This window comes from Ochlerotatus camptorhynchus, unplaced genomic scaffold, assembly GCF_037179485.1.
Source record: "Ochlerotatus camptorhynchus isolate MF236.1 unplaced genomic scaffold, CSIRO-AGI_Acam_v1.1 ptg000021l, whole genome shotgun sequence".
NCBI lineage: Eukaryota > Metazoa > Arthropoda > Insecta > Diptera > Culicidae > Ochlerotatus > Ochlerotatus camptorhynchus.
Window position 1 is genome coordinate 3,225,596 of NW_027040513.1, and position 25,475 is coordinate 3,251,070.

The 25,475-nt window shown below is 43.5% G+C and overlaps 1 protein-coding gene across 4 annotated transcripts in view; it reads left to right on the forward strand.

Annotated features, from left to right (window-relative positions):
* LOC135703785 (insulin-like receptor) overlaps nt 1–25,475 on the forward strand; it is a 461,464-nt gene that overhangs the window by 404,082 nt on the left and 31,907 nt on the right. For all 4 annotated transcript variants that reach the window (XM_065225113.1, XM_065225119.1, XM_065225131.1 and 1 more), the window contains 4 exons: nt 15,817–15,979; nt 16,048–16,557; nt 16,628–16,772; nt 16,845–17,442. In XM_065225113.1, the coding sequence (XP_065081185.1) occupies nt 15,817–15,979; nt 16,048–16,557; nt 16,628–16,772; nt 16,845–17,442 (1,416 nt within the window). The remainder of the gene's footprint in view (nt 1–15,816; nt 15,980–16,047; nt 16,558–16,627; nt 16,773–16,844; nt 17,443–25,475) is intronic.

Here is a 25,475-nt window from a genome sequence, read left to right on the forward strand (position 1 = left end):
CCAATCCGTCTACCTTTAGCCTTCAGTCTGATGTACGTTTCCGCCATCATCTCAAAGTTCCTTGCCATAATGTCAATGTCATCGGCGAAGCCAAGGAGCTGGATGGACTTCCTGAATATCGTGCCACTCGTGTCTATCCCAGCTCTTCTGATCACACCTTCTAACGCGATGTTGAACAGCAGACACGATAGTCCATCACCCTGCCGTAACCCCCTTCGAGATTCAAAGGGACTCGAGAGTGTCCCCGATACTCGAACAACGCATATCACTCGATCCATCGTCGCCTTGACCAGTCGCGTCAGTTTATCCGGAAATCCGTACTCGTGCATAATCTGCCATAGCTGATCTCGATCGAGTGTGTCGTATGCGGATTTGAAATCGATGAACAAATGATGTGTGGGCACGTTGTATTCGCGGCATTTCTGCAGAACCTGCCGAATCGCGAAAATTTGGTCCGTGGTAGCGCGGGCACCCATGAATCCCGCTTGGTATTGCCCCACGAACTCTCTTGCATATGGTGACAGACGGCGGCATAGAATTTGGGAGAGTACCTTGTAGGCGGCGCTCAGCAGTGTGATCGCGCGGTAGTTGCAGCAATCCAACTTGTCGCCCTTTTTGTAGATTGGGCATACGACACCTTCCATCCACTCCTCCGGTAATATCTCCTCCTCCCAAATCTTGGCAATTACCCAGTGCAGCGCTCTAGCCAGTGCTTCACCACCGTATTTCAATAGCTCACTTGGTAGTTGATCTACACCAGTTGCTTTGTTGTTCTTCAGCCGACCGATCTCCTCCTCAACTTCTTGAAGATCAGGGGCCGGTAGCCTGTCGTCCTCTGCGCGTGCTCCAAGGTCTGTTGCCGTGCCACCTTCGTTTTCTGCTGCTTCACCGTTGAGGTGCTCGTCATAGTACTGCTTCCACCTCTCAACCACCTCACACTCGTTCGTGAGAAGGTTACCGTCCAAGTCCTTGCACATATCGGCTTGCGGCACGTAGCCTTTGCGCGAACTATTTAGCTTCTCGTAGAACTTCCGTGTGTCGTTTACGCGGTACAGATTTTCCATCGCCTCGCGATCTCGGTCTTCCTGCTGACGCTTCTTCCTTCGGAAAACCGAGGTTTGTCTGTTCCGCGCATGTCTGTATTGCTCCACATTCAATCTCGTGCGGTGTTGCAGCATTCTCGCCTGTGCTGCATTCTTCTCCTCTACTAACAATTTGCATTCGCCGTCAAACCAGTCATTTCTTCGGGCCGGGCTTGCAGTACCTAGTGCCGCTGCAGCAGTACTACCTATGGCTGAACGGATGTCCCTCCAGCCATCTTCAAGAGCAGCTGCGCCAAGCTGTTCTTCCGTGGGTAGTGTAACTTCCAGCTGCTGCGCGTAGTCCTGGGCAACTCCGGTGTCCCGTAGTTGCTCAATGTTGGGTCGTGGCGTTCGACTTCGACGTGTGTTATGCACCGTCGAGAGTTTTGAGCGCATGCATACTGCATCTAGGTAGTGGTCCGAATCTATGTTCGCACTGCGGTACGTGCGGACGTTGATAATGTCGGAGAAGAATTTCCCGTCGATTAGAACGTGATCGATTTGGTTTTCTGTGTGTTGGTCAGGTGATCTCCAGGTGGCTTTGTGGATATCCTTGCGGGGGAAAAAGGTACTTCGAACTACCATACCCCGGGAGGCTGCAAAGTTCACGCATCGTTGGCCGTTGTCGTTCGATACGGCATGCAGGCTGTTTGGCCCGATTGCCGGTCTATACATTGCCTCCCGTCCTACCTGAGCGTTCATGTCGCACTCGTACACCTGCTCCAGCTGCGCATAGAACGCTTCTTTCTCGTCGTTGGGTCTCCCTTCGTGTGGGCAGTGCACGTTGATGATGCTGTAGTTGAAGAAACGGCCCTTAATCCTCAACTTGCACATCCTCGCGTTGATCGGCTGCCAACCAATCACGCGTTGGCGCATCTTACCCAGCACTACAAAGCCGGTTCCCAGCTCGTTGGTGGTGCCACAGCTCTGGTAGAAAGTAGCCGCTCGATGCCCACTTTTCCATACCTTTTGCCCCGTCCAGCAAAGTTCCTGCAGTGCTACGACTTCGAAGTTGCGTGGTTGAAGTTCGTCATAGATTAACCTATCGCAACCCGGGAAGGACCGCTGTTCTAATATGTCTTGAATTGATTTATTTTTTTTCAAATTTAGAGCTTAGACAATTTTTCCGAAATTCTGGTGTTAAAACATTCAACCTTGGAAAAAAAATTCAAGATGTCGGAAATCGGACATTTTTCAAGACCCCACACCAAACCAGGAAGTATAAGATTCTATTACAGATTTGCATAAAAAGTATACAGACTTTGCTTTGTTTAACCACAAAAACAGATTGTGAAACGTTGCCGTCGAAAGATTTTTTAAATAATTTTGTAATTTTGATGTTAGCTAATTTTTCGAACAAAGTTTGTTTTTACAATTGCACTGTGGCCAGGCATGGAAAATCATTTGCATTCATTTCGTGCATTCATTTACATTCATTTGCCCCTAACTTTTTTCATCAACAGAATTCAGCAAAATGCTGTATGGAGCTTTTGTAGGTTTTGTTATTAACTACAACTTTTCTCAACAACTCAAATCCGTATCTCTTATGAATGACGAACCAGAGCGAACAGAAGCCACTGCTGTTTTTTAGTGAAAGTATTCTACATTCACTGAAAGACAGTAACAAGTTCTGCCCGCTCTAATTCGTGATGCATAAGAGATAAAGATTTGAGATATGGGCAAAAGTTGTAGCTAATAACAAAACCTACTAAAGCTCTATACATCATTTTGCGGAATGCTGTTGATGAAAAAAGTTAGGGGTAAATGAATGTAAATGAATGCATGAAATGAATGTAAATGATTTTCCATGCCTGACTGTGGCTATTTATAAAATCATCGCATGAAGATTTGTAGGAAAATATTCATTCTAGAAAAACGTGCTTGCACGCTATAGTCCATTATACACAGTGGTCAAGGGTGGGAATTTTCAGGACGAACGTCCTAGTGCTGTTGTATTAAGTTTTAGAGGTTTTGTGACCTTTTTTGGCTTATAAGGTTCCTTCTGTTGGTCATTTTTTTAATTAGGGTGGTCCTCAAATTATTGTTATAGAAAAAGTAACACAGTGCTCCAGGATGGAAATTTAGCAAAACAAAAGTCCTAGTACTTTTGTCGTAACTTGTAGATGTTTCAGCTTAAAAAACTACTGCTTTAGGCCAGTTTATAAAATTAAGGTGTTCCTCAAATTATTGTTATATATAAAGGCGAATCTTCTTCATCAAAGTTGTAACTGAGATGATTTCAAACTACCTTTCTGATTTTTTTTCTATCTCTTACCGTTCTCTTTCTGGATCAATTTATCTGAATTGACTTAGGATGGTACTGAAAGTTCAGGTTTTTAGATCTAACTTTTTTTCCGTGGTATTCACCTTTAGATGATTTTTAGTGCTTGTTGAAATACACAGTTTTGTCGAGAAAAGTATTTTGATATAACTATCTATTACAATTAATGAGGAACCACCCGTTCACTGAAGTACAAGATGGAAATTTGACAAGACAAAAGTCCTAGTGCTCTAAGTTTTAGAGGTTTAGTGTCTTCTTTGAACTTTTTCAGCTTTAAAAGCTCCTTCTTGTGGCCGTTTTTAAAATTAGGTTGTTTCTCAAATTATTGAAATAGATAAACTAACTTTTTTTTTTTTGAAAGTAAAGACGCGTGCTCTTCCACAGAGTTGTAGCTATGATGATTTCAAGCTGCTTCGCTGAAAAAAAATCTATGTTAAGAGATGTTTTAATTTGCAATTTTTCTGAATCGACTTTGGGTGATTTTATTTTTTATTTTAGAGCAATTTGAAAAAAAATGTTATTAGCTGTTAGAAAAGGCGCGAATTTCGCGAACTTCGCAGATTTCACCATTTTCGTTGTCACTTTTTCTTGTAATAAGTCACTAGCTTCAACTTTTTTTAGCGTGAATTTATTTAAAGATTGAATATTCTTTGCGTTGACGTTTAATTATCTTTCTCTATATACAGGATGTCTACTCATTTTTCTGGATAAAATTACTTGAGTTTTCCTAGTAAGTAAGTCCAAGATCTAAACATATTCAATGTCTTGAAGTTTCGTATTCCATGTACAAGTTCTAGATATTGAAAATGTTCAAAGTGCCAGAATTAAGTAAAAAAAAAAAGATTTATTTCCAGTTCTTAATTAACTTTACGAAAGCTTAGAGATCTTCAATGCAGTCCCATTAACTTTACAACAATTTTATGAACGTTGGAGAAGTTCTGAGGAATGAAAGGAAATGCTGAGAACATAACTGCAGGAACATAAGAGAAGTTTATACGCTGAAAATATGGGAAACTTAATGGAAGCTGTAAGAACATCAAAGCGGTTCTTTTGGCATCCGAGACTTTTTAGGAACTTTTATCGAATTTCAGAGAACTTTACAGGTGTCAAGCGAACTTGTGAAGTTGAGAAAACTTGAGAGTATTGTGCCAATTTTTTAAGAAGTTCTAAGCACCTCAGAAAAACTATATAGATTAAAACTCTATAATCGTAGATTTAGATAAATTCAAGAGTTCTGTGATGTGCTGAAAAACAAATCGAGAACCCTTAAGATGTTCCGCGAATTTCAGGGAAGCACAGAGACCTTCAGAGATTTTATGAACAGAAGTCACAGAGGTCCAGAGAATTTGAGGGAAATTTAAAGGTGTTTACGGGAATTCTATTTATTTCTGAGCAGAACCGAGATCATCAATAGAACTTAGAGCTTAATGGAAGCTTCGAGATTAATGATAATAAATGAATGATTAATGATATTCAGTGAACTTCCGAGTACTTCGTGGACGATCAGATAGCTTCACAACAATCCCATTAACGTAAGCAAATTTGCAGCACTTACAAGGAGTTCTGTGGAACTATAGGGTATTCCAAGAATTCTATGATTGAGCCTTAAACGTCAGAAGCGTCAGGGAATTATGAATATATATCAAAAAATTTACTGGATTATTAAACAAATTTAGATAACTTCTGGTAAGGATAAGTTCAGGGAAAAAGCGAGTGTTAATAATGGTTATAATATTCAAAAACATTTTTGAAATTTCAAGGTTCTTAAAAAATACTGATAAATTCAGGGCACTCTAGGGCACTCAGTAATCGTTTAGGCACCAGGAAAGTCTAGACTATCGAAGAAGTTTTAAATTAGTGTCGATAATTTAAGAGAAGTTTTATGAACTTCAGAAAAATCTTGAGAACTTCAGTGAAAATCGTAGAGCTACATGAATTATTTCGTTCTAATTCCTTGCAAATTGCGGGAGCACAAAAGTTCCATAAATTTAGAAAAAAACTTCGGAAACTTCACAGAAGGACAGTGGTCTTCAAAAACCATTTTTTTTTTAGTTTATTTCTTACTGAAGATTAATCCACTGTGAATCTTTAAAATTCAAAGTGTGAATGAAAAGAACGAAAAAATTAAATGGTTGTTTTTTAAAATTGTTGTTGTATAAAGAATTTTTTAATTCTTTGAGACTTCCAAGTACTTTATTAAACGAAAAATTTCCTAAGGATTCCCGGTTTTCCAGATTTTTGAAATTAGTAGACTAATACCGTGGGTTTGGTTATCAACTTTCTATTGAATCTTCCGCTTTAAAGGTTCATATCGTACATAAGTGTTTATGAGATGATAATTGAATAAGTCTAAAACATCAAACATTTATTTGATGCGTCGCTTAGGTCACTTTTTAGTCACTATTTTTACAACTATAAGTCCATATTTGGTCACTTATTTATTTAACACGGTCACTAAAGTCATTATTTCTGACAGCAGTGATCGCTACCTAATTGCCATGTATACCGGATAGTCTAGGTTCTCCAAATCGTGCTGGATTTCTGTTGATTTGTTCTAATAGATCAACCAAGACTGGAATAATGTCTGTAGTATCGAAATATGTCCAAACAGATTCATAATTTCTTTTAATTTTGTCGAACCTCGGAATCCCTTTGTGAAGAGCTCTTCAAGATTTAAAGTGTCTATGTGGATCATGCTCGATTTATTGCTATGTATACTGTTATAGGTTCTGAAACCCAAGATTAATTCAATATCTGTAGTATCGAAATATACGGAACATGCCAACCTATTTCCGTATATGACAAATGTTCTAGGATTTCCTAATTGATATTTCGATACTGCAGATATTATCCCTGTTTTTGTTGATCAAGTTGAACAAATCATCTGAATTGCAGGACGATATGGAGAACTTAGAACATCTGGTATACATGGAAATAAATCGTGCATGATCCACATAGACACTATGAATCTGTTTGGACATATTTCGATACTACAGACATTATCCAAGTCATGGTTGATCTAGTAGAACAAATCATATGAACTCCATGCCGATTTGGAGAACCTAGAGCATCTTGTATGTATGGCAATAGGTCGTGCATGATCCACGAAAACTACAATCATTGTCCCTGTCTCAATTGGGAAAACCTAGAACATCTGGTATACATGTCCATATAATCACTGTGAACCTGTTTGGAAGTATTTGTAAAACCAATAACATCTGGTATACATACATGTCAACAGGTTTGCGGCCACTCACTCGCTATAGGTTCTCCCAGCAGCTGGTGCAATTTGTGGTTCATTCGCCTTCTCCACGTTCCGTAATCCATCTGCACTCCACCGTAGATGGTAAGCAACACCTTCCGTTCGAAAACACCAAGCGCTTTGGTCCTCCACGAGCATAGTCGAGGTCTCGTGGCCGTAGAGGACCAGTGGTCTAATCAGCGTCTTGTAAATAGTCAACTTCGTGCGGCGGCGAATTTTATTCGACCGGAGCGTCCTCCGGAGTCCAAAGTAGGCACGATTCCCTGCCATAATGCGTCTTTGAATTTCTCTGCTGGTGTCATTGTCGGCGGTCACCAGTGAGCCCAAATACACAAACTCATTGACCACCTCGATTTCGTCCCCGTCAATCTGAACTTGGAGTTGGAGGCTAACATTGTCTTCCCTAGAGCCTCTTCCTCTCAAGTATTTCGTCTTCGGATACGTTGATGGCAAGTGCAGCGGGTGGTCAATCATGCTCATACTCATAGTTTATGCAGCTTCTACCAAAGCCCTGATAGGTTCGTGTCTACAATTATAATTATCACGTAAGGAGGAAGGAGATACCTGCGATGGGTCGAAGAAAGTTTACGAAGAGGCCTGTGGCTGTTGGTGCAGCTCCACTTGGTTATTTGGGTGAGATCATTCCTTTTTTCGTTTACCAAAACGAACCCTGATGCAAACCCAATCCTCTTACCCAACATCCCTGTGATTCCTCGTGGAAGTGCAGAGGATTTCTCGGCTTCCATCAAAGCGAGCGTCACGTCAAAACATTTCTTCCCCATTCCTTTCTTGACCTGCGTTCGGGCGCGGCCAGTGCTTGTATTACCCAGTTTGAGATTACCAGTTTTTACACATTGAGGATGATTTCTAGTCCCAAGCATCGTCTATTGGTTCTCTGTGTAATTACATCTGATCTGGCAATAGCAAAGTAGCAACCGTAGGCGGTCATTCATGCTCATGCTTGATGCGTTGATGACAAGTGCAATCCGCCTAGCTAGACGGTATAACGTAATCAAAAAGAAATGAGTCAAATCACTTCAAATTCTTTTAGAGGGTTTTCTTGCGCTCCTGTCACGATTTTTACTAGCTTGCCTGTGTGTTTTCGTCTAAAAACTCTTTTTCGGTTGTGTAATACTTGAAAAATGAATAATTTTTGGCGGTGGTCTCATTAAATTGATAAAGTTTGCGAATAGTTCTGGCACAGACAAACAGACGTAACTCTTCATTGTGTATCTTCGTTCACGCATTTAACGGTTGATTTGAATATTATCAGTTCCGCGAACTACTCGCCGCAGCGCTGGCATCGGATCACTTTGACGTTTCTATGCATTCTATAGAACTTTTATACAATATTGTTAGCGACCAAGCTTGTTTTCGCGAGAAGCCTGAAAGATGTCGCTACTGAGGTCCTATGTTTTGAGATACTATGTTTTCAAGAAAAACTTTTTCAAAGAGTTACGTCTGTTTGTCTGTGGTTCTGGTGTCGAGTTTTCCCTTCGGTGTTTTAGACAACATCGATCACTGGTAGACGTTCGAGAGAATCTGGCAGACCAGAAATGTGGAGGATCTGAATCTGATTATTTTCGTTTTAACTGCGTGAAAACGAGCAAAAAGTGCTTTAATCAGGACATACTAAAGAAAAGTTCAAATTCGACCAATTTGGACATCTTCTGAGTGCGGACATGCTCCGGAACGCTGAACTTATCCTTATCGAACAAATCGGTGAATCAAAAAGTGGTTCGTTTTTCTACTCAACAAGCAATGTGATGTGGTACATAGGAGAAAATCCGGTAAGATCCTTCCATTGCATTATTTTATGATTCTTCAATATTGTACAAATATTTACACATTACACACAACTACACCATAGCAACTCGGAGCGTTTGGTACGGTATGTCCACGCATCCTTCCGCCCCTGTAGATTCAATAAATGTTCCCATTCATTTCCAAGAATCATCTTTGCGACAAATACAACGCAGTAGGCCTGGCCGTATTGATGTTTATATCATATCTCAGATATGCTGTAAACATCAATTAGACAAGAAAAATGGTTAGACCTCATCTAACCTAATCATTTTCCAGGATGCCTTCTCGTACTGGCTACGTTTGTATTAGATTAGAGATTAGAATAGAGATTCGATGTAATTAGAGGAATTTACGAAATGTTATTTTCAGTTCTATGTCAAAAAAAGCGTTTATTTCAATATCAAAACGTATTTTAATATCAAAGTCACCACATGAATGATACTATTGGTTAGTTATTTATTACTTAAAAGTCACTATTTCCGTAATTGTAGTCATTAAAGTCACTACTATTATATCGCATTAGCACTAGATTTGAGAGTGAATATTCATTGATCATCAAGTTATGACACTCTGAAAGCAAAATTGATAGGTTTCATGTGTCAAACACACATACTTTACGATCTTTTCTGGTATCTTGCAAGTGCAAAATATCATCATAACATGTAATGATTTCATAATTCAGAAAACCTTATTGTGATAGAAATTAAAAAATAGAAAAATACTGATTAAACAAACATTTTCATTTCCATCACTTATGATTATTAAACTGTGCTTGGAATTGACTTGAATTTGATTGCAACAAAATTTAGTCTGTCTCCGCCTAAAACGATTTTTTCTTAGTTATATAATAAGTCACGTGGTGTAGCTTGGCAAACTTCACTTCATAGTTCCCGAAATAATGCTGGTAGGTGAAGAAATTATTTATAGCAACCAGTGTTGGGAAAATATCAAAAAATCAAATCTCACCAACCCCATGATCACGCTTGATTTTCGTAGACAAAAATCAACACGCAAACTACTGCGGTTGATTTTGCAAGCTGTGATATCGCAGATCGGAATATCAAGCTAACAAAACTCACCAACTGCAAATCTCACCAAACTGTGGTGAGATTGAGTTTGATGATTTTTGCTTTACACCCGAATGCAACCGAAACTTCCATAACGGCTTGCAGCAGTCCCTTCGCGTCTGCCATCGGTGAAGATTAAAAAGAGATAGCAAACTATGCTTTCTCTTTCTAAAAAAAAAACGATGTGCTACGGAATCATTTTTGTGTCGAGTCAACTCTCAGCTTGATTTTTGCCCGTTGTGAATAGTCTCGCAATATCAAAGGAGCTTGTAAAATCAATTTCAAGCATGATATTTTGTTCCAATATCACGCGTGATATTGCGAGCGCATGAGAGCGGTAGAATATCAATTGATTTCTGATTTTGCCAACACTGATAGCAACTATGCGCCGAGAACACCACCGAGAATGACCGAGTGCTTTCTAGGTTTGGTAACAGGCTTCCGTAGGGCCTGCTTCATAATAGCCCAGTATTTTTCGATGGGCCTTAGTTCCGGTGCGTTGGGGGGGTTCATGTCCTTGAATACGACACGCTTCGTACCACTCCAGGATAGCATTTGAATAGATGCACGAAACTAGATCCGGCCAGAAGATCGTAGGGCCCTCGTGTTGCTTCAACAGAGGAAGCAGACGCTTCTGTAGACACGAACGGCACACTCCGTTTGCCACATGAGCAGATCGCTTGCCAAATCATGTATTTCTTGGCAAACAATGAAAGTTTCTGCTTCGTTACATCCTCCGGAACATTAAACTTGTGCTGGTGGACGGTGAAGAACAGTAGCCCCGGAAGCTACGTAGCTACTACGAAGCTACTTGACGTAAGTCTCATCATCCATGGTGAGACAATGAGGCTTCGCATCTGGGTGTCCCTCCCGGTCCTTGGCTCTCTGAACGAAAGACTTGGACAGGTTCATCTTTTTGGCCACATCCCTGACCGAAGCATTGGGATTCCGCTTAAACGCTTTCACGACACGCTTGTGATCCTGATCACTAATAGAACATCCATTCTGACCGCATTTCTCCTTCCGTTCGATGCTCAGAGTTTCGTAGTAACTCAGCGTTGACTACACGATTCCGAGCTGTTTTCCGATGTCCCGATGAGAGAGTTGAGGATTTTCCAGTTGCTTGTGCAAAATCAATTCGCGACGTTGCTTTTCGGGTGGCGCTATTTTTTCCAACTTTCGAAAAACTGACAGCGATAAAAATACAGTGTAAACAATACACTCAAAACTACTTCTACTCAAATTTTCAAGAGAAAATACCCAATGGGTAATTTTCTACAGCGTTTTTTCCGTGATGCAATTTGATGTGGGACACCCTTTATGCGTTTTTGACACACTAAACTTGTCCATGTCGCTTTTAGAATCGTAAAATCGTGAGTGGAAGCAACCCTACTTACAAGTAAAAAGTATCATAATAGCATCCAATGATTCCACAGCAGTGTTCCGAGTCCGTTGCGTTTCTGCTACCTAATAACACACTAACCTGTTAGAATTTCTTTTTTGTGATCAAAGTACCCCTTCAACTGAGTCCCAACTCCACCCATGATGGCAGCGATAATCGGCAAGCTAAGCCAGCAAAATATAAGCAGAAGGAACCGTCTGTGTACATATATTTGAACGGAGAGAAAGCTGGAGCTCTCAAGACAACCGTCAGCGATTCGGGCAAAAGAAATGTTTCATTTACGAAAGGAAAGGAACACATCCACCGATCAGCAGCATTGAATGTGCAGTCGAACGTCGGTTGATGGTTTTATGACTGATTCCGAGATACATGCAACGCCACCAGGAAGCATCAGTGGCGGCAAGTTGGGCGGAACATTTTTCGAATTCCTTCGCTCGCTTCCCTCACCCTTCCCACTGTGTCGGAGGTGGCTGGACTTCCCGTTCCTTTCCCATTGATTATGCGTTTTCACCAAATGTCTAACAGTTCGGTTGGTCGGTTTTCGGATGCTAATTCAATCGAAAGCAGACAGGATCGAGAAGAAGTCATCTATTGGGTTCAAATGAATTTCACTCAGTAGTAATTATATTTGCACTTACGGATGGGAATGCAAGGGGCACGCCTGCCTTTGCGATTACGGTCGGATTTCTCGCGAATGTATCCCTTCCGGCAGTAACAATCCGATGGACAAGTGTAGCAGCTCAAAATGCTGTACGGTTTGTCGCAGGACAACTGTTCACACCCACCACAGCATTGGAACTCTTCATTATCCGGGCAGGTCTCTGGCGGTGATTGAATATAATGATTATGTTGAAGCAGAAGTACTCGTCATGCAAAAAATGAACTTACTAATTTCCACATTGGGCTTGTTCGGGCAAGTTTCGGTTTTGGATAGTGCCGATGATGATTGCAGCCAACACACTATAAATATTGCTCCAACTAGAGCGAATTTGGTAAAGATCATGCTTGAGCTGTCCGTTGTCACTGAGTTACTGATGAATGGTAACCAACCATATCGAGATACGGCTATTTATACTGTGCTGTGTGGATTTTTATGTTCAACCTCTGCTGGGCATTTACTGTGATGGATGATGCAAACAGCTGAGGCAACCGAAAACTAGTGTACAGCTTTGTTTTTGTTTACCAAAAATAAGGACATACAAATTCTGTTTGATCAAGATCTGTAGAATTTACAACATTATTTTGAAAATGATATAATGTGTACACTTTGTGAACAGTGGGTATTTCAAATGAGGGCCTCAGATAGTAATCAAGCCGACTTACCTTGGCATAGAGTATGATTGTGCTTGGCCATGACCACACAATCAGGGTGTTCTGTTCCTTGGTGCACATATTTTAAGCAGTGATAAAAGAACATAGGGTAGAGCGCTACTTCGTCGTAATCGCCCATTTCCGTTCTATCGATCAGAAAAGATCAATAAGCTATGGCAGATTATGCACGAGTACGGATTTCCGGATAAACTGACTCGATTGGTCAAGGCGACGATGGAACGAGTGCAGTGCGTTGTTCGGGTATCGGGGACACTCTCGAGTCCCTTTAATATCGCGTTAGAAGGTGTGATCAGATGAGCTGGGATAGACACGAGTGGCACGATCTTCAGGAAGTCCATCCAGCTTCTTGGCTTCGCCGCTGACATCTCGACCTCATGTCACGGAACTTTGAGACGATGGCGGAAACGTACATCAGACTGAAGGCTGAAGCTAGGCGGATTGGACTTGCCATCAACGCATCGAAGACGAAATACATGAAGAAGAAGATGTTCTAGGGAAGACAATGGGAAGACGAGTTCAGATTGACTCACTGGTGTCCGCCGAAAATGATACCAGCAGAGAAATTCAAAGACGCATTATGGCAGGGAATCGTGTCTACTTTGGACTCCGGAGGACGCTCCGGTCGAATAAAATTCGCCGCCGCACGAAGTTGACGATTTGCAAGACGCCGATTAGACCGGTGGTCCCTAACGACCCCATTACCTGGACTATTCTCGTGGTGTTTTCGAACGGAAGGTATTGCGTACCATCTACGGTGGATGGCAGATGGATGACGGAACGTGGAGGAAGCAAATGAACCACAAATTGCACCAGCTGCTGGGAGAACCATCCATCGTCCACATTGTAAAAATTGGGCGACTACGGTTGGCTGGCTACGTCGTAAGAATGCCGGACGACGACCCAGTGGAAATGGTTCTCGAAAGCGACCCAACAGGAACGAGAAGAAGAGGTGCGCAGTGGGCAAGGTGGATCGTCCAAGTGGAAGGCGACCTGCGGACCCTTCGCAGACTACGAGGCTGGCGAAGTGTGGCCATGGATCGAGTAGAGTGGAGACGACTTCTTCGGACAGTAGAGGACAACAAGGCCTTAGCTTGATTGGTAAGGTAAACCCTAAACCGCCCCAAATCGAAACATGTGTCTCAATCAAATGCTTAATTGACCACTTTGTCAAGCAGTTTTGGCGTGACTTTCTACCAGCGATTTCACAGAACTGGAACAACTAATTTCTATTTTTTATGAAACGCACAAATGTTGGCTACTTTTCTCGTGGTTCTAGAAGAAAAAATCACAAAATAATGTTTTATTTCAAAGTTCGAGTGGTAGTAAACGTCATTTTAACTGCTCGAATGAAGTGGTTAATTGAGTTATTATGGGAAAAATTGTCCGGGGTGCAACATTTGTTGCCTTTTCGATCACAAAGCAATTTTGTTTTTACATACGGCGATCAAAATTATATGCATCATCAAAAATAGTCACTGTTTTGATTGTAACTGCTTCAACAGCACATACCACCTTCCTGTTTCCACTGACTTATGTTGTTTACCGGCGATGGCAGGCATCAGTTTTGCGCTGGAATTTTGTCGCATGCGAATAATTCCCTGCAAAACACCCCCATTCCTTCGCTTCCTACCCCCATTCCCCTGACAAAAGCGATTAAAAAAACTACAAGGGACAGCCATATGGGGTTGTACGCAATGGTGACGTAGGACTACATGGTCTTAACTGCAGCAGGAGCTAGGAATTCGGAAGCGAGGTTATCGAGGTACTCTTTAGTATGACGCGCTTGACATAGATGGCCCGCAGCGACTCACGAAGATTCCGATCAATAGCGGTGCGGCTTCTTCCTCCTTCTATGGATGCTTCTCTGGGCTGTAGCTCGCTGCTTGCAGGCAGGCTTTCGTTGTGTACTGGAGAATATTACCACTCACCACGCGGTGATTAAATAAACACCGTTTGGAGGATCGGATGGAATTCAACTTTGAAATCTGTGTTAGGGAAATCGCTTTTCGCAGGCAATCGGTGATAATTTTAACTAGCCTAGCAACAGTTGCACATTCGTGCAATTTTCAATAGTGACATTTTGAAAAATGATAAAGTCTTAATTTTAACAGATGCGTAGAAAAAAATCCTATCGTATTTAGAATTAAAATCCATCATCTCTGGATCAACATCAAGCCACTTTCATGCCGCAACCGACTTTGGTTTTTGAAATTGCAATATTAGGCGTGAGCTGATATTAGGCGTAACAGCTTTTGTAAACAATGATTTCTCTCGATTTTTTTTTAGGAATTTGAGGCACGCTCACGCAAACGAAAATTACCGTCAGGTAGTCTTGCCCTACCTGATGGTGATGTTGATTTGCGTAGGCGAGCCTTGACTTTCATGACATCATGGAAAGAAGTCGTTGTTTAAAAAAGGTGTTACGCCCAAATTCCAGCTCTATCATGATATGGGAACTGACATCAGATTGATAAGCTTGACAAATGTCCAAAAAATACTCTTTTACAAATAAACTGTGGTCCTGAAAAGGAACGTTTTGTCGTGATGGTTGAGTAATTCTGAGCTATTAGGGTGTTAAACACAGATGAGGCTGGTGAGCTGTATGTTATTTGGAATGAGGGTGACTCGCTTGGCATAGATGACCCACAGCGACTCACAAAGAGCTACTGATTCCGATCAACAGTGGTGCGGCTTCTTCCTCCTTGTGGGCTGCAGCTCGCTGCTTGCAAGCAGCCTTTCGTTGTGTACTGGAGAACAATGTTCAACGCCATGTGCCTGAAGCACTGCTGCTGATGCCGACGACCGGACACAACCACACACGGTCATTGGACCTGAATTCGATCAGCGGTTGAGGCCAGCCTTGATAGCTAACTGCTTGCGGGGAGCATTTCGTTGTGTACTGGAGAACACCACCACTCACCACGCGGTGATTGAATAAACACCGTTTGGTGAGTCCGGATGGCATTCAACTTTGAAATCTGTGTTAGGGAAATCGCTCTTTGCATTCAAACGGTGATAATTTTAACTATCATAGCAACAGTGGCACATTCGTGCAATTTTCAACTGTGACATTTTGAAAAATGATAAAGTCTTAAATTTAACAGATGCGTACAAATATTTCTGATCGATTGTTGATAAAATTATTGAAATTGGTCCAGCGGCAGCTGAGTTGTTCACGTTCAAAATCTTTCATAATTTTGTTACTTGTTCCATTTTCGGTTTTAACAAAGTATACCCCCATATAGAGATCACAGACGTAGTCCTACGTCAAAAAAAAAAACGAACATGGGTTGCTGGCGAGTAAATATTGTACGTATGATTGTCCAGGCAGGGCGATGATGGGGCTTCTAAAACCTCTCAAAAACTGTCCACGTGGTTCGTTGGCAACCCCCATCAGTTTCCAGCTCGAGATTGACAGAGAGAAAGAGAGAAAGGAGCCCCAAAACCGCGCTAACCACGTTCGTAAAATAGCAACGTAAAACTGTGTTGAGTAGATCGCGTACGATCGCGCTTTCAGAAGAGCCTATAACCTGTTATGCTAATGTGTTGCTTTCGATTTTTTTTCCTCTCTCCTCGATTCACAGGACAATCAAAAGGACAACGTATGCCCAATCTGCCCAACGGAAACCTCGCTCATCTTGCCGAACGGAACGCGGAACACGCAAAAGTGCCCCGTAGTATTTGCCAAGGGTGGCAACAAGGACCACAAAAAGACCCTCTGCTGGAATGCCAATAACTGCCAGAACAGTAAGTTCCTCGTCGATAGTCCGAGTGAGATTTTCACAAAATTGCTTAACTATTTTCCATTCTTGCAGTCTGCCCGGAGAACTGTCCGAGCAAATCCTGTTCTACAACGGGGTCTTGCTGTAACGAAACTTGCCTTGGAGGATGCAGCGGCCCGGACGGGTCCGACTGTGCCGTGTGTCGGCACTTGAGCATTGACCCGGCGGGTGAGCGTCGATGCGTGACCAAGTGCCCCGAAGGTATGTACAAGTACCATACTCGCTGCGTGTCGTACGAGGAATGCTACAGCATGAAGAAACCGATAACCTTGGACTCGAATGCGGACCTACCGGACACACCATTCATTCCGCACAACGGTACCTGCACGATGGACTGCCCGTTGGGATACGAACAAATAAAGAACGAAACGAAGGTCGATAATAAGGCAGTAATACGCAGATGGTGCAAGAAGTGCGTTACCGGGAACTGTCCGAAGAAATGCGAAGGGTCCAGCATCGATAACACCCAGAGTGCGCAGTTGTTGAAGGGATGTGAGATCATTACCGGTTCGTTGGAGATTCAGCTACGCAGTCGCGGAGGAGGTAAGACCGATAGTCGTCGGTAGATGCGAACAACTTCCTTCTAAATATTCAACCTTTCTCTTCAATCTAGAAAACATCGTGAAGGAGCTGGAGAACTTTCTCAGTAGTATCACGGAGATCCACGGTTATCTGAAAATAGTCCGGTCGTACCCTCTGCTGTCGTTGAGGTTCCTCAAGAAGCTCCGAATCATCCACGGCCATGAGAAAGTTTCGAAGTAAGTCCCCTCATCAAATTCATCTCGCGATAGATTCACCGAAATGTTTTGTCTTTTTTTTTTGCTTCCCAGCTCTACTCTTTACGTGGTTGAGAATCAGAATCTACAAGAACTGTTTGACCACAACAACATCACTATCGGCGGGGATAAGATGTTCTTCTACAACAACCCAATGCTGTGCACGGACAAGATCAAGGCGCTGAAGACAACCAATCCGCACATCATGATTGAAAACGAAGACCAACTTGGAACGAACAACGGCGATCGAGCGGCTTGTTCAATAACGACCCTAAGTACAGAACTGAAACTGGTCTCCGTCGATACGGCACTGATTGCATGGGAACCGTTCACAATGCTGGCCGATGCCCGGCAGCTACTCGGCTATGTGTTCTACTACATCGAGGCACCGGATAGGAATGTGACGGTCTTCGACGGGAGGGATGCCTGCAATACCGAGGGCTGGCGGTTGGACGACATCAGCGACGATAAGGATACGCTGAAGTTCCTGACGCAGCTGAAACCGTTCACGCAGTACGCGTACTACGTCAAGACGTACACGCTGGCCTCGGAGGGCCTGGGCGGTGAGAGTGTTATCAAGTATTTCACCACGGCCCCAGGGACACCATCCGTCGTGCGGGAAGTGGTGGCCCTCGTCGTCAAGGATATGCTGGTAAGTGTACCGAACGGATCGGACTTTAAGAAATGTGCTCCTTCTTTATTCGATCGGCGGGAAGGTGGTACGCGAACAGTCCCACAGATGTCCTCTGAACTTTAATTGTTTAGGCTCATCTACCTGCTGATTTTCGGAAGTAGCTGTAGGCAGAGTTGACCCAATGACCTGGCAACATCGAAACGGTGTGGTGAATGTTGAAGAACCGCGCGCATTATTCCAGTACATATTGTCCATGAATGAGTGTAGTGCTGATAATCTAGTTTAGGCTAGGAGCTCCATCTTTATTGTGAGTATTTCCATCTCCTGTTTGTACCAGGGCTGCCGAGTTGATGAAAAATATTCCGGCTCCGACTGCGGGATAGTAAATTTATAGAAAATGTTTGATTATTTTCTGTCACCGCGTCAAACAGCAAAGCGGTTGGGCATTACTGTTTCCGATTTGGGTGAAACTGTGTCCATTTGTTAGCTACCACTTCGGGTTGCATTTACCATTCAAATATGATTATGTTTCTCAACAGTATTTTTTTAAACGGCGTATTTTAAAAGGGTTTTTTTTTCAAAAAATCATAACTTGAAAACGACTTATCTGATCAAAAGGACATCTGAGAAGAAGTAATCCAGGTAATCAAACTTTCTCAGAGAACTGGCATTCCGCCGGTGAAGTCCATCGAGATACATGGACACCGTCATCATCACTGCAACAACCAGTATCGCAAAATCGGTGTGGGGAGGGAGAACGTGAAGTAACCTCCCGGGAGCAAATGTCCAGTGAGCAGCAGGTAGGACCAGTCACGAGTGCCTTGCACCTTCTATCTCCTCCTGGAATCCGGTTGAAATTTCTAGACGAGCGCACAATTCATCATCTTTGTCATCGTCATCACTATCATCCACAAATGTGAATAGCCGTCCTGGCGGTTGCTTCTCCCTGCAATGGAACCTACGAGGACTACCGGCCAACATTAACGAGCTGAAACTCTTCATCGGCAACCATGAGCCATCTATTGTAGTAGCGCTTCAGGAGACGAAGGTGGACCAAAGTGTGTTACAAGCAGACTTCGTTGGAAGGAACTATACGATCCTCTTGGAATCGAACAGCGAACACTACTGGCAACACGGGGTAGGCCTTGCTATCCTGGAAGGTATACCTTTTGAGCGCGTGCAAATCGATACCACTTTACAGCTCGTAGCTGCACGGATCTACGCACCGATCCAAGTAACAGTAGTATCCATCTAAATTCCGGGTAGTTAGGTCTGACAGGTCCGGTTACGTTTCTGGGCACCATCTCGCTTGGGGGTCACAAAAATCAACCGCTCTCGGTACATTCATTGCTGAAAAAACTCTGGACCAACAACTAGTGATTCATAACAACGGCTCCCCTACTCGCATCGACTCGGCTACAGGTAACACTACGGCAATCGACCTGACGTTCTGCTCCGAGTATCTGACACGAAGGTTCACTTGGCGAACCATTTCGGACACATTCAACAGCGACCAATTACCGATAACGGTGTCCATTCCTTGGTGGTCGTTATATGAAAGCATCAGAGCTGAAAGTATTCGATCAGATGTCGAGTGGGTCGTCAACAGTTGCACCGAGATGTTCATCGACGCAGTTGGACCAAAAGCGGTACCATGGTGGTGCCCCGAAGCAAAGGCAGCAATTCGGCGGCGAAGAAAATGTCTGCGATCCCTGCGACGTCTACGACTTTCCGACTCAGACCAACACGAAGCATTGGCTAGATTCCTGGAAGCCAGAGCAGCGGCACGACAGGCTATCAACCAAGCGAAAACGCAATCGTGGGAAAAAGCGAAAATCTCAACGAATAGCACGACTACCGATTTGTGGAGAACGGTTAACGCTCTGCGAGGCAGTCTACAACAACGCACCGTAGTGCTCAAGTGAGCAGATGGATTCACGGACAAGCCCGAAGACGTACAGAGGAATTAGTGAAATGCTATAGTAGAAAGAGCAGCAAACTCTAGCAACCTCTAGAATCCATGGATCTCTCATCAAGCACCAACGATCTCTACAACATCGATATCACCCTTAACGAACTCATGTGGGCCCTTGACAAAAAGCGACAGACAGATCTCGACTTAATTGGGTATCCGTTACTCCAACGAAATCGACGCTTCTTGAGCTACTTAATAGAATCTGGGACGAGGGTGTGTTTCCCGTTAGTTTGCGGAATGCTGTCGTCGCCCCCATTCCAAAACCGCACTGCTATGACTCCGGAGCTGATGCCTTCCGTCCAGTCTCGCTCACCAGCTGCATGGAGAAGCTGTTCAAACGGACTTTCAATTGTCAATGGACCACCGAACTAGAGTCGAGTGGACGGCTTCACAAACATCAGCCCGCTTTTCGTACAGGCCGCGGCATTGATACATATTTTTCCGAGTTGGAAAGATCGCTGCCAACCCAAGATGAACAATGCCTGATAGCCTCTTTGGACCTGTCGAAGGCATACGATACCACCTGGCGACACGGAGTTTTGCGCACACTAAAATCATGGCGATTACGCTATTCCTCGTCGTGATGCAGCCTATCTTCCAGGTAATACCGAGAGTAGTCGACACTCGCTTGTACGCGGACAACGTCCTTCACGTCGTACGAGGGGCATAAAATGAAGGCCTGCACCGCAAACTGCAGGCCGCCGTCAAAGCTGTCGACAAGTGGACGAGTATCCATCCCGAAGACAAACCGGTTAAGAGTCCTGGGTATAACCCTCGACCGAACTCTGAGCTTCAAACCGCACTGTCAAATGATGAAGAAAACGGGCGAACCCCGGTTACGAATCTAGTAACCGCGAAATTGATGTACGGAGTTGGAGTAGTTCGGTGAGGAGGACCGGTAACCCTGCAGAATCTCACCCAAGCCAATAATAAAATAGTACGGTTTGCTTCCGGAACCTTCGTCACTAGCCCGATAGAATCAATCATAGCTGAAGCGGGCACCTTACCGTTCGAACTGCTAGCAGCACAATCCATTGCGCGAATTGCAATTCGGATACTAGCGAAGAATCGGAACAACAACAGCAGTGATGCAAAATATCATGACACTCACGTGACACTCGTCTTCGCACCAACCGACTATCGCTGACAGATCGTTTTGTCACGCAGTGGGAGTTAGAGCCATGGCAAACAATAATCACCAGTAATGGTCGCTGCTCACAAGCAAAACGCTACACTCGCTGCTGATGATGAAAAGCACAACGAAAACAGTGAAGACTTCTGCAGCACGATCATGAGAAAAAGCGAAACTACAGAAGAAAATGAAAACAATGCCTACGCATTCCAAGTTCGTCTCGGCAGGCGCAACTGTGTGAGTTACAAACAAAGCAGGCAACATGAAACGGAAGCTGTTGGGTTCACTCACCAACACACTCAAATAAGCAAGTAAAGCAGCAACTGCTTCAAAACGAGCACAGATGAGTGTCGTGATTGTCGGGAATGACCAGATCGCTGACGGATCACAACAGAAGACGACATTCACCAGTTGCTTTTTACTTCTTTCGTCAACTTGATGGATGGTCATGGAGAGAGCTTCGACGAGCACATTGATAGGAATGTACAAAGCGTTACTACCATCAGCTGTTTGGCGATCGTGATTGTGATAGGTCGCAACTCTGAACAACAGCCTCCCTCTTATTCGACGAGCATCGGATCGCCTCAATGGGCTGACAAACTCAGTGCCCCCCGCTGTCGGTCAACTTGTGCGGACGATCCTGTTGGACGTAAAAAAAATGCATACCGCCCGGTAGTGCAACAACTACTGTCGACCCGCTTCCACCGATCAACCGTCGTCTACACCGATGGATCCAAAAACGACTGCACTGTAGGTGCTGCATTCCATAATAATGGTTTAGCGGGAACGTACAGCCTCTCGAAGGAATGTAGCGTTTTCTCAGCGGAGGCGTTCGTCATTAAGATGGCTGTTTCCATTCAAAAAATATCGAACGAATTAATCATTCTTACGGACTCTGCAAGCTGTCTCCAGGCCTTAGAAGCGGGAACATCTAAGCACCCGTGGATTTAGGAAGTGGAGATACCTGGACACGCCGGCATCCACGAAAACAACGGAGCTGATCGGTTAGCAAACATGGCGAGAACAGAAACTCCCATCGATGTACCAATCCCAGGCGATGATGCGTTGAGAATGGTGATGCAAAGAATACGGCAACGATGGAACGACCAATGGTTCGCGTCCAGAGACTCCAAGCTGAGAGAGGTCAAAGACGACACGCACAAGTGGACGGAACGGGGAAGCACTTGCGACCAGCGTGGCTAACAATTGGTTACACGCAGCTAACCCATACGTTCTTATTGAAGAAGGAAGCCCCGCCCAGCTGTTGTGGAACGGTTTTAGATGTGACGCGACACGTGATTCTGCAGTGTAAAAAGTACGAGAGTCAACGACAAGAAAACACCATTGGCACAGCAAGCTTACGAGATGCGCTAAGAAGCTCTAAGGAGCAAACCTCGCAGTACCGATTGTGATTGCCTCTCACCCCAGCAGGCCTGGGTTCAATCCCATTCGGCGCCGCCGGGATGTTCTGAGGCATAACATCTCTGATCACGTCTTCCTTCGGAAGGGAAGTAAAGCCGTTGGACAACCCCGGTTCATGAGTTGATGGGTCGATAGGTAGGGTCCAGGTGTGGGAGCTGCCTCCCTGGCGTCGGTGGCATTGGTTCTCAGCACGGAAAACAAAATCGACGGAAAACAAATCAAGGAAAATAGGAGCAAACCACCGATTTGCTGAATTTTCTACGGCAAACTGGACTGTACCGAAAAATTTTAAGGATGCAGAGCAAAGAAGAAGGAGCAGCTGAAACCCGGTTAGTGGTAACAAGGTTAAGCAGATAACGGAGCAAGGAAGGAAGGAAGATTGTGAAGACGAAGGAGCAGCCAAAACCCGGTGTAGGTGCAAGAAGGTTAAGTAGATAACATAACGGAGCAAGGAAAGAAGGAAGAATGTGAAGAAGGAAAACATATAACAGGATGAAGATCTAACTTACCTGGATAAAATTGATATGGTCATGTAATGAAGAACACAAAGCGGATAGCGAATGGATGAACGACGAGAAACAACGTGAATTTTGCAGAAATAGAAGATGATGAAGAGAAGAATGTTGAAGCGGAACGGAAAACAAAGCGGAAGAAGACGAAGAATATCAAGAAGATAAAGCGTAAAATAACGAAACAAAGTAGACAACACCGAAGGAATTCGTGAAGACGTAGAAGAGGAAAACAATGTAATGAAAATAAGGAAGGATGAAGAAAGAAGATGAAGAAGAAGTAAAGAAAATAGACAGAAGTATGGAGAGAAGAAAGAAGAAGATAGATTAAAGAGTGAATGAAGATGAATGAAGAAGAAAACCAACAAGCAACAAAAGATCAGATAGCAGAAGAATTGAAGAAGATATGCGAAGATGACGCAGCCGGTAATTTGCTTAAATATATTTATTTTTATTTTTTTATTTATAATTAGAACATATTTAAATTATATATTTCATTACGATCTTTTTCCTTTTGATTCTACTACTATTGTATCACTTTCACTTTCTTTAATTCACTATTCACTTTTACTATTTACTTTCACTATCACAATATCACTACACACTCACTATCAGCTAACTGATACATATTTCGTTTACTACTTGCAAACTTCTTCAGTGTCTAGTCATGGACATAGGCATAGATATAAAGTCCATGACTAAACACAGAAGAAGTTTGCAACTAGTAAACGAAATTCGTATCTGTTATAGTTTTTTTTAAGTGCTAGTGAAAGTAAGTAGTAAATAGTAAAAAAGAATTAGTGAAAGTGATACAATAGTAGTAGAATTAAAAGGAAAAACAACGTAATTAAGGTATACAATAATTCTACTAAAGCGGTCATCAATCCATTTAGATAGTAAAGTTGCACATTTTTTTTAGTAGAATCATACCAAAAATGGATTCTATGCATCATTTTTGACAACAAAGCTTGTTTAATTATTTTGTGTTCCTAAATCCAGCCGTTCTCTACTTATGTCGAATTTTATATATAGGAAACTATGGTGTTTAAATTTGTTTTAGCTTTAGGTAGCAGTAACACTTTCTTCAGCAAAAAGCAAATAGCTCTCCGCACGGCAAGAGAGCATGCTGCGGACTGATCGTCCTGCTAACTGTTTTCACGAAATGCTCCTCGCAGTCCCGTTCCTCCTTTGGCCATGCCGGTTGATCCTCGTTGCTCTCTATATCCCAAAACTGCTGTAGTAGAATGTCTAAATTTTGTTGTGTTGCCGAAATTAAACAACTGGCTGGTTTCTGTGCGTTTCCGACACTTTGCTGGTCACGATCCACCCGAATACCGTATCGATCAACATTGAAAGTCCAGCTCTCAGGGAAATCCGCTTGACATCTTTCTCAGACAGGAACCGAAAGAAATGTTCAGCTTCGATTAGAAGATCGAATCGACTGCTGGTGCTGAATTCCGGACCAGCCAACTGAATATCGCTTGGAATCTTCCAGTGGGTTGTCGGTATGTGAACTGAAGGCAGTTCTGACGTCCTTGATCCTAGAGCTGATTGCAGTTTTTACAAAGAATCTCGCTCGTGTTTCCGCTTGCCCAATGCCGCAATTAGGAACGTTGACTGCCCGTCGCTTTAAGCTGAATATTTGCCATAAGCGCTCACTCATGACGCTTACCTGCGATCCATTGTCGAGCAAGGCTCGAGCTAGATGCTTCCCTCGCACGACCACTTCTACCGCTTCCTCCTGTTCTGATTCTACTTCGTTTGTAGCTATTGTTTGACGATAACGCCCTTCCATCACCCTTCATCGTTGATTTCCCAGAGGATTGAGAACCGCTTCCGCCACCACTACTGCTCAGAAGGAATCCAGGGTGAATCAACGAATTTCCGCAGTCTCGACAGATGAACTTTGAACTGCATTCTCGAACCCAATGCCCGGATTTCTAACAGTTTCTGTTTCAATCGCTTACTGTTCACGAACTGCAGCTTCTCCTTCAAAGTCTCCGCCGTAAATTTTCCCCATCGATTCAAGTAATGGCCATCTCCACAACAGCAGCAGCTTCGAACGCCTCTTTCGTTTCCTGTAGCAGCTGTAGGCATCCACTTTCTGGCGTCTGACCTCAGTCTTCTGTGAACCGCTCCTTGATTCGACAGTATTCGATGAATCCGCATTAGCACCCTTGTCCTCCAAAAACTCCAACAAGAATGCGAAAGTTGAAGACTTAGTTGAAGCAGCGTGGTCTTCCCAAAGTTTCAAAGTTTTGAGGTCCAATTTGGAGCACATCCAATGTACGATCATTGTACCCCAGTGATCCGTCTTCTCTTCCAGCTGCTTCAGGATTTTCAACCTCTGCTCAAATTGATCGAACAATGCATGTATGGTCGATGCTTCACCTTACGGTACTCCATGAACGCCTGCAAATGCCTCATTCGAATACCGCTTCGAAATCGTCTCCCAAGATGTAGTTCTTGCTGGTGAGCATCAACAATTCGATGAGTTTGGCTGCTTCACCTTTGAGCGCCGACCTGAGGTAATGGAACTTTTGGACTTCGCTCAGCTCCACGGACTCATGCATCAATGAAATGTAGGTTGGCTTGAACGACAACCAGCCCTTGTAGTTACCATCGAACTCCGAAAGCGATATCTGCGGCAGTTGAACTCCGGTATGAGTACCCAAAGCGCTGGCATTCCGTGCCATTGTGCTGTCCAACTCCATGTCCTGAAGCCTGTATTGGCAGTTTCTCTAGTAAAGCTGCACGAACTCCACGCAAGCCTTGCCGCAATTCTCATCGCACTTTCCTTCAGCATCCACCGCAGCAATCTCATCCTGCACTTCCTCGTGTCGTAAATGGGCATCATCCTACTCGAGATTTGGCTGGATTGCGCTACTTATTCAAATAAGACAATAGAAAAGGGCCCATCAGCATTTGTAAACAATCCGTTCTAAAGCCCTTTCCTCACAAAGCAAAGGCCGCCCACGCATACCAACACTATCATTGGATAGGGGAAAGTTTC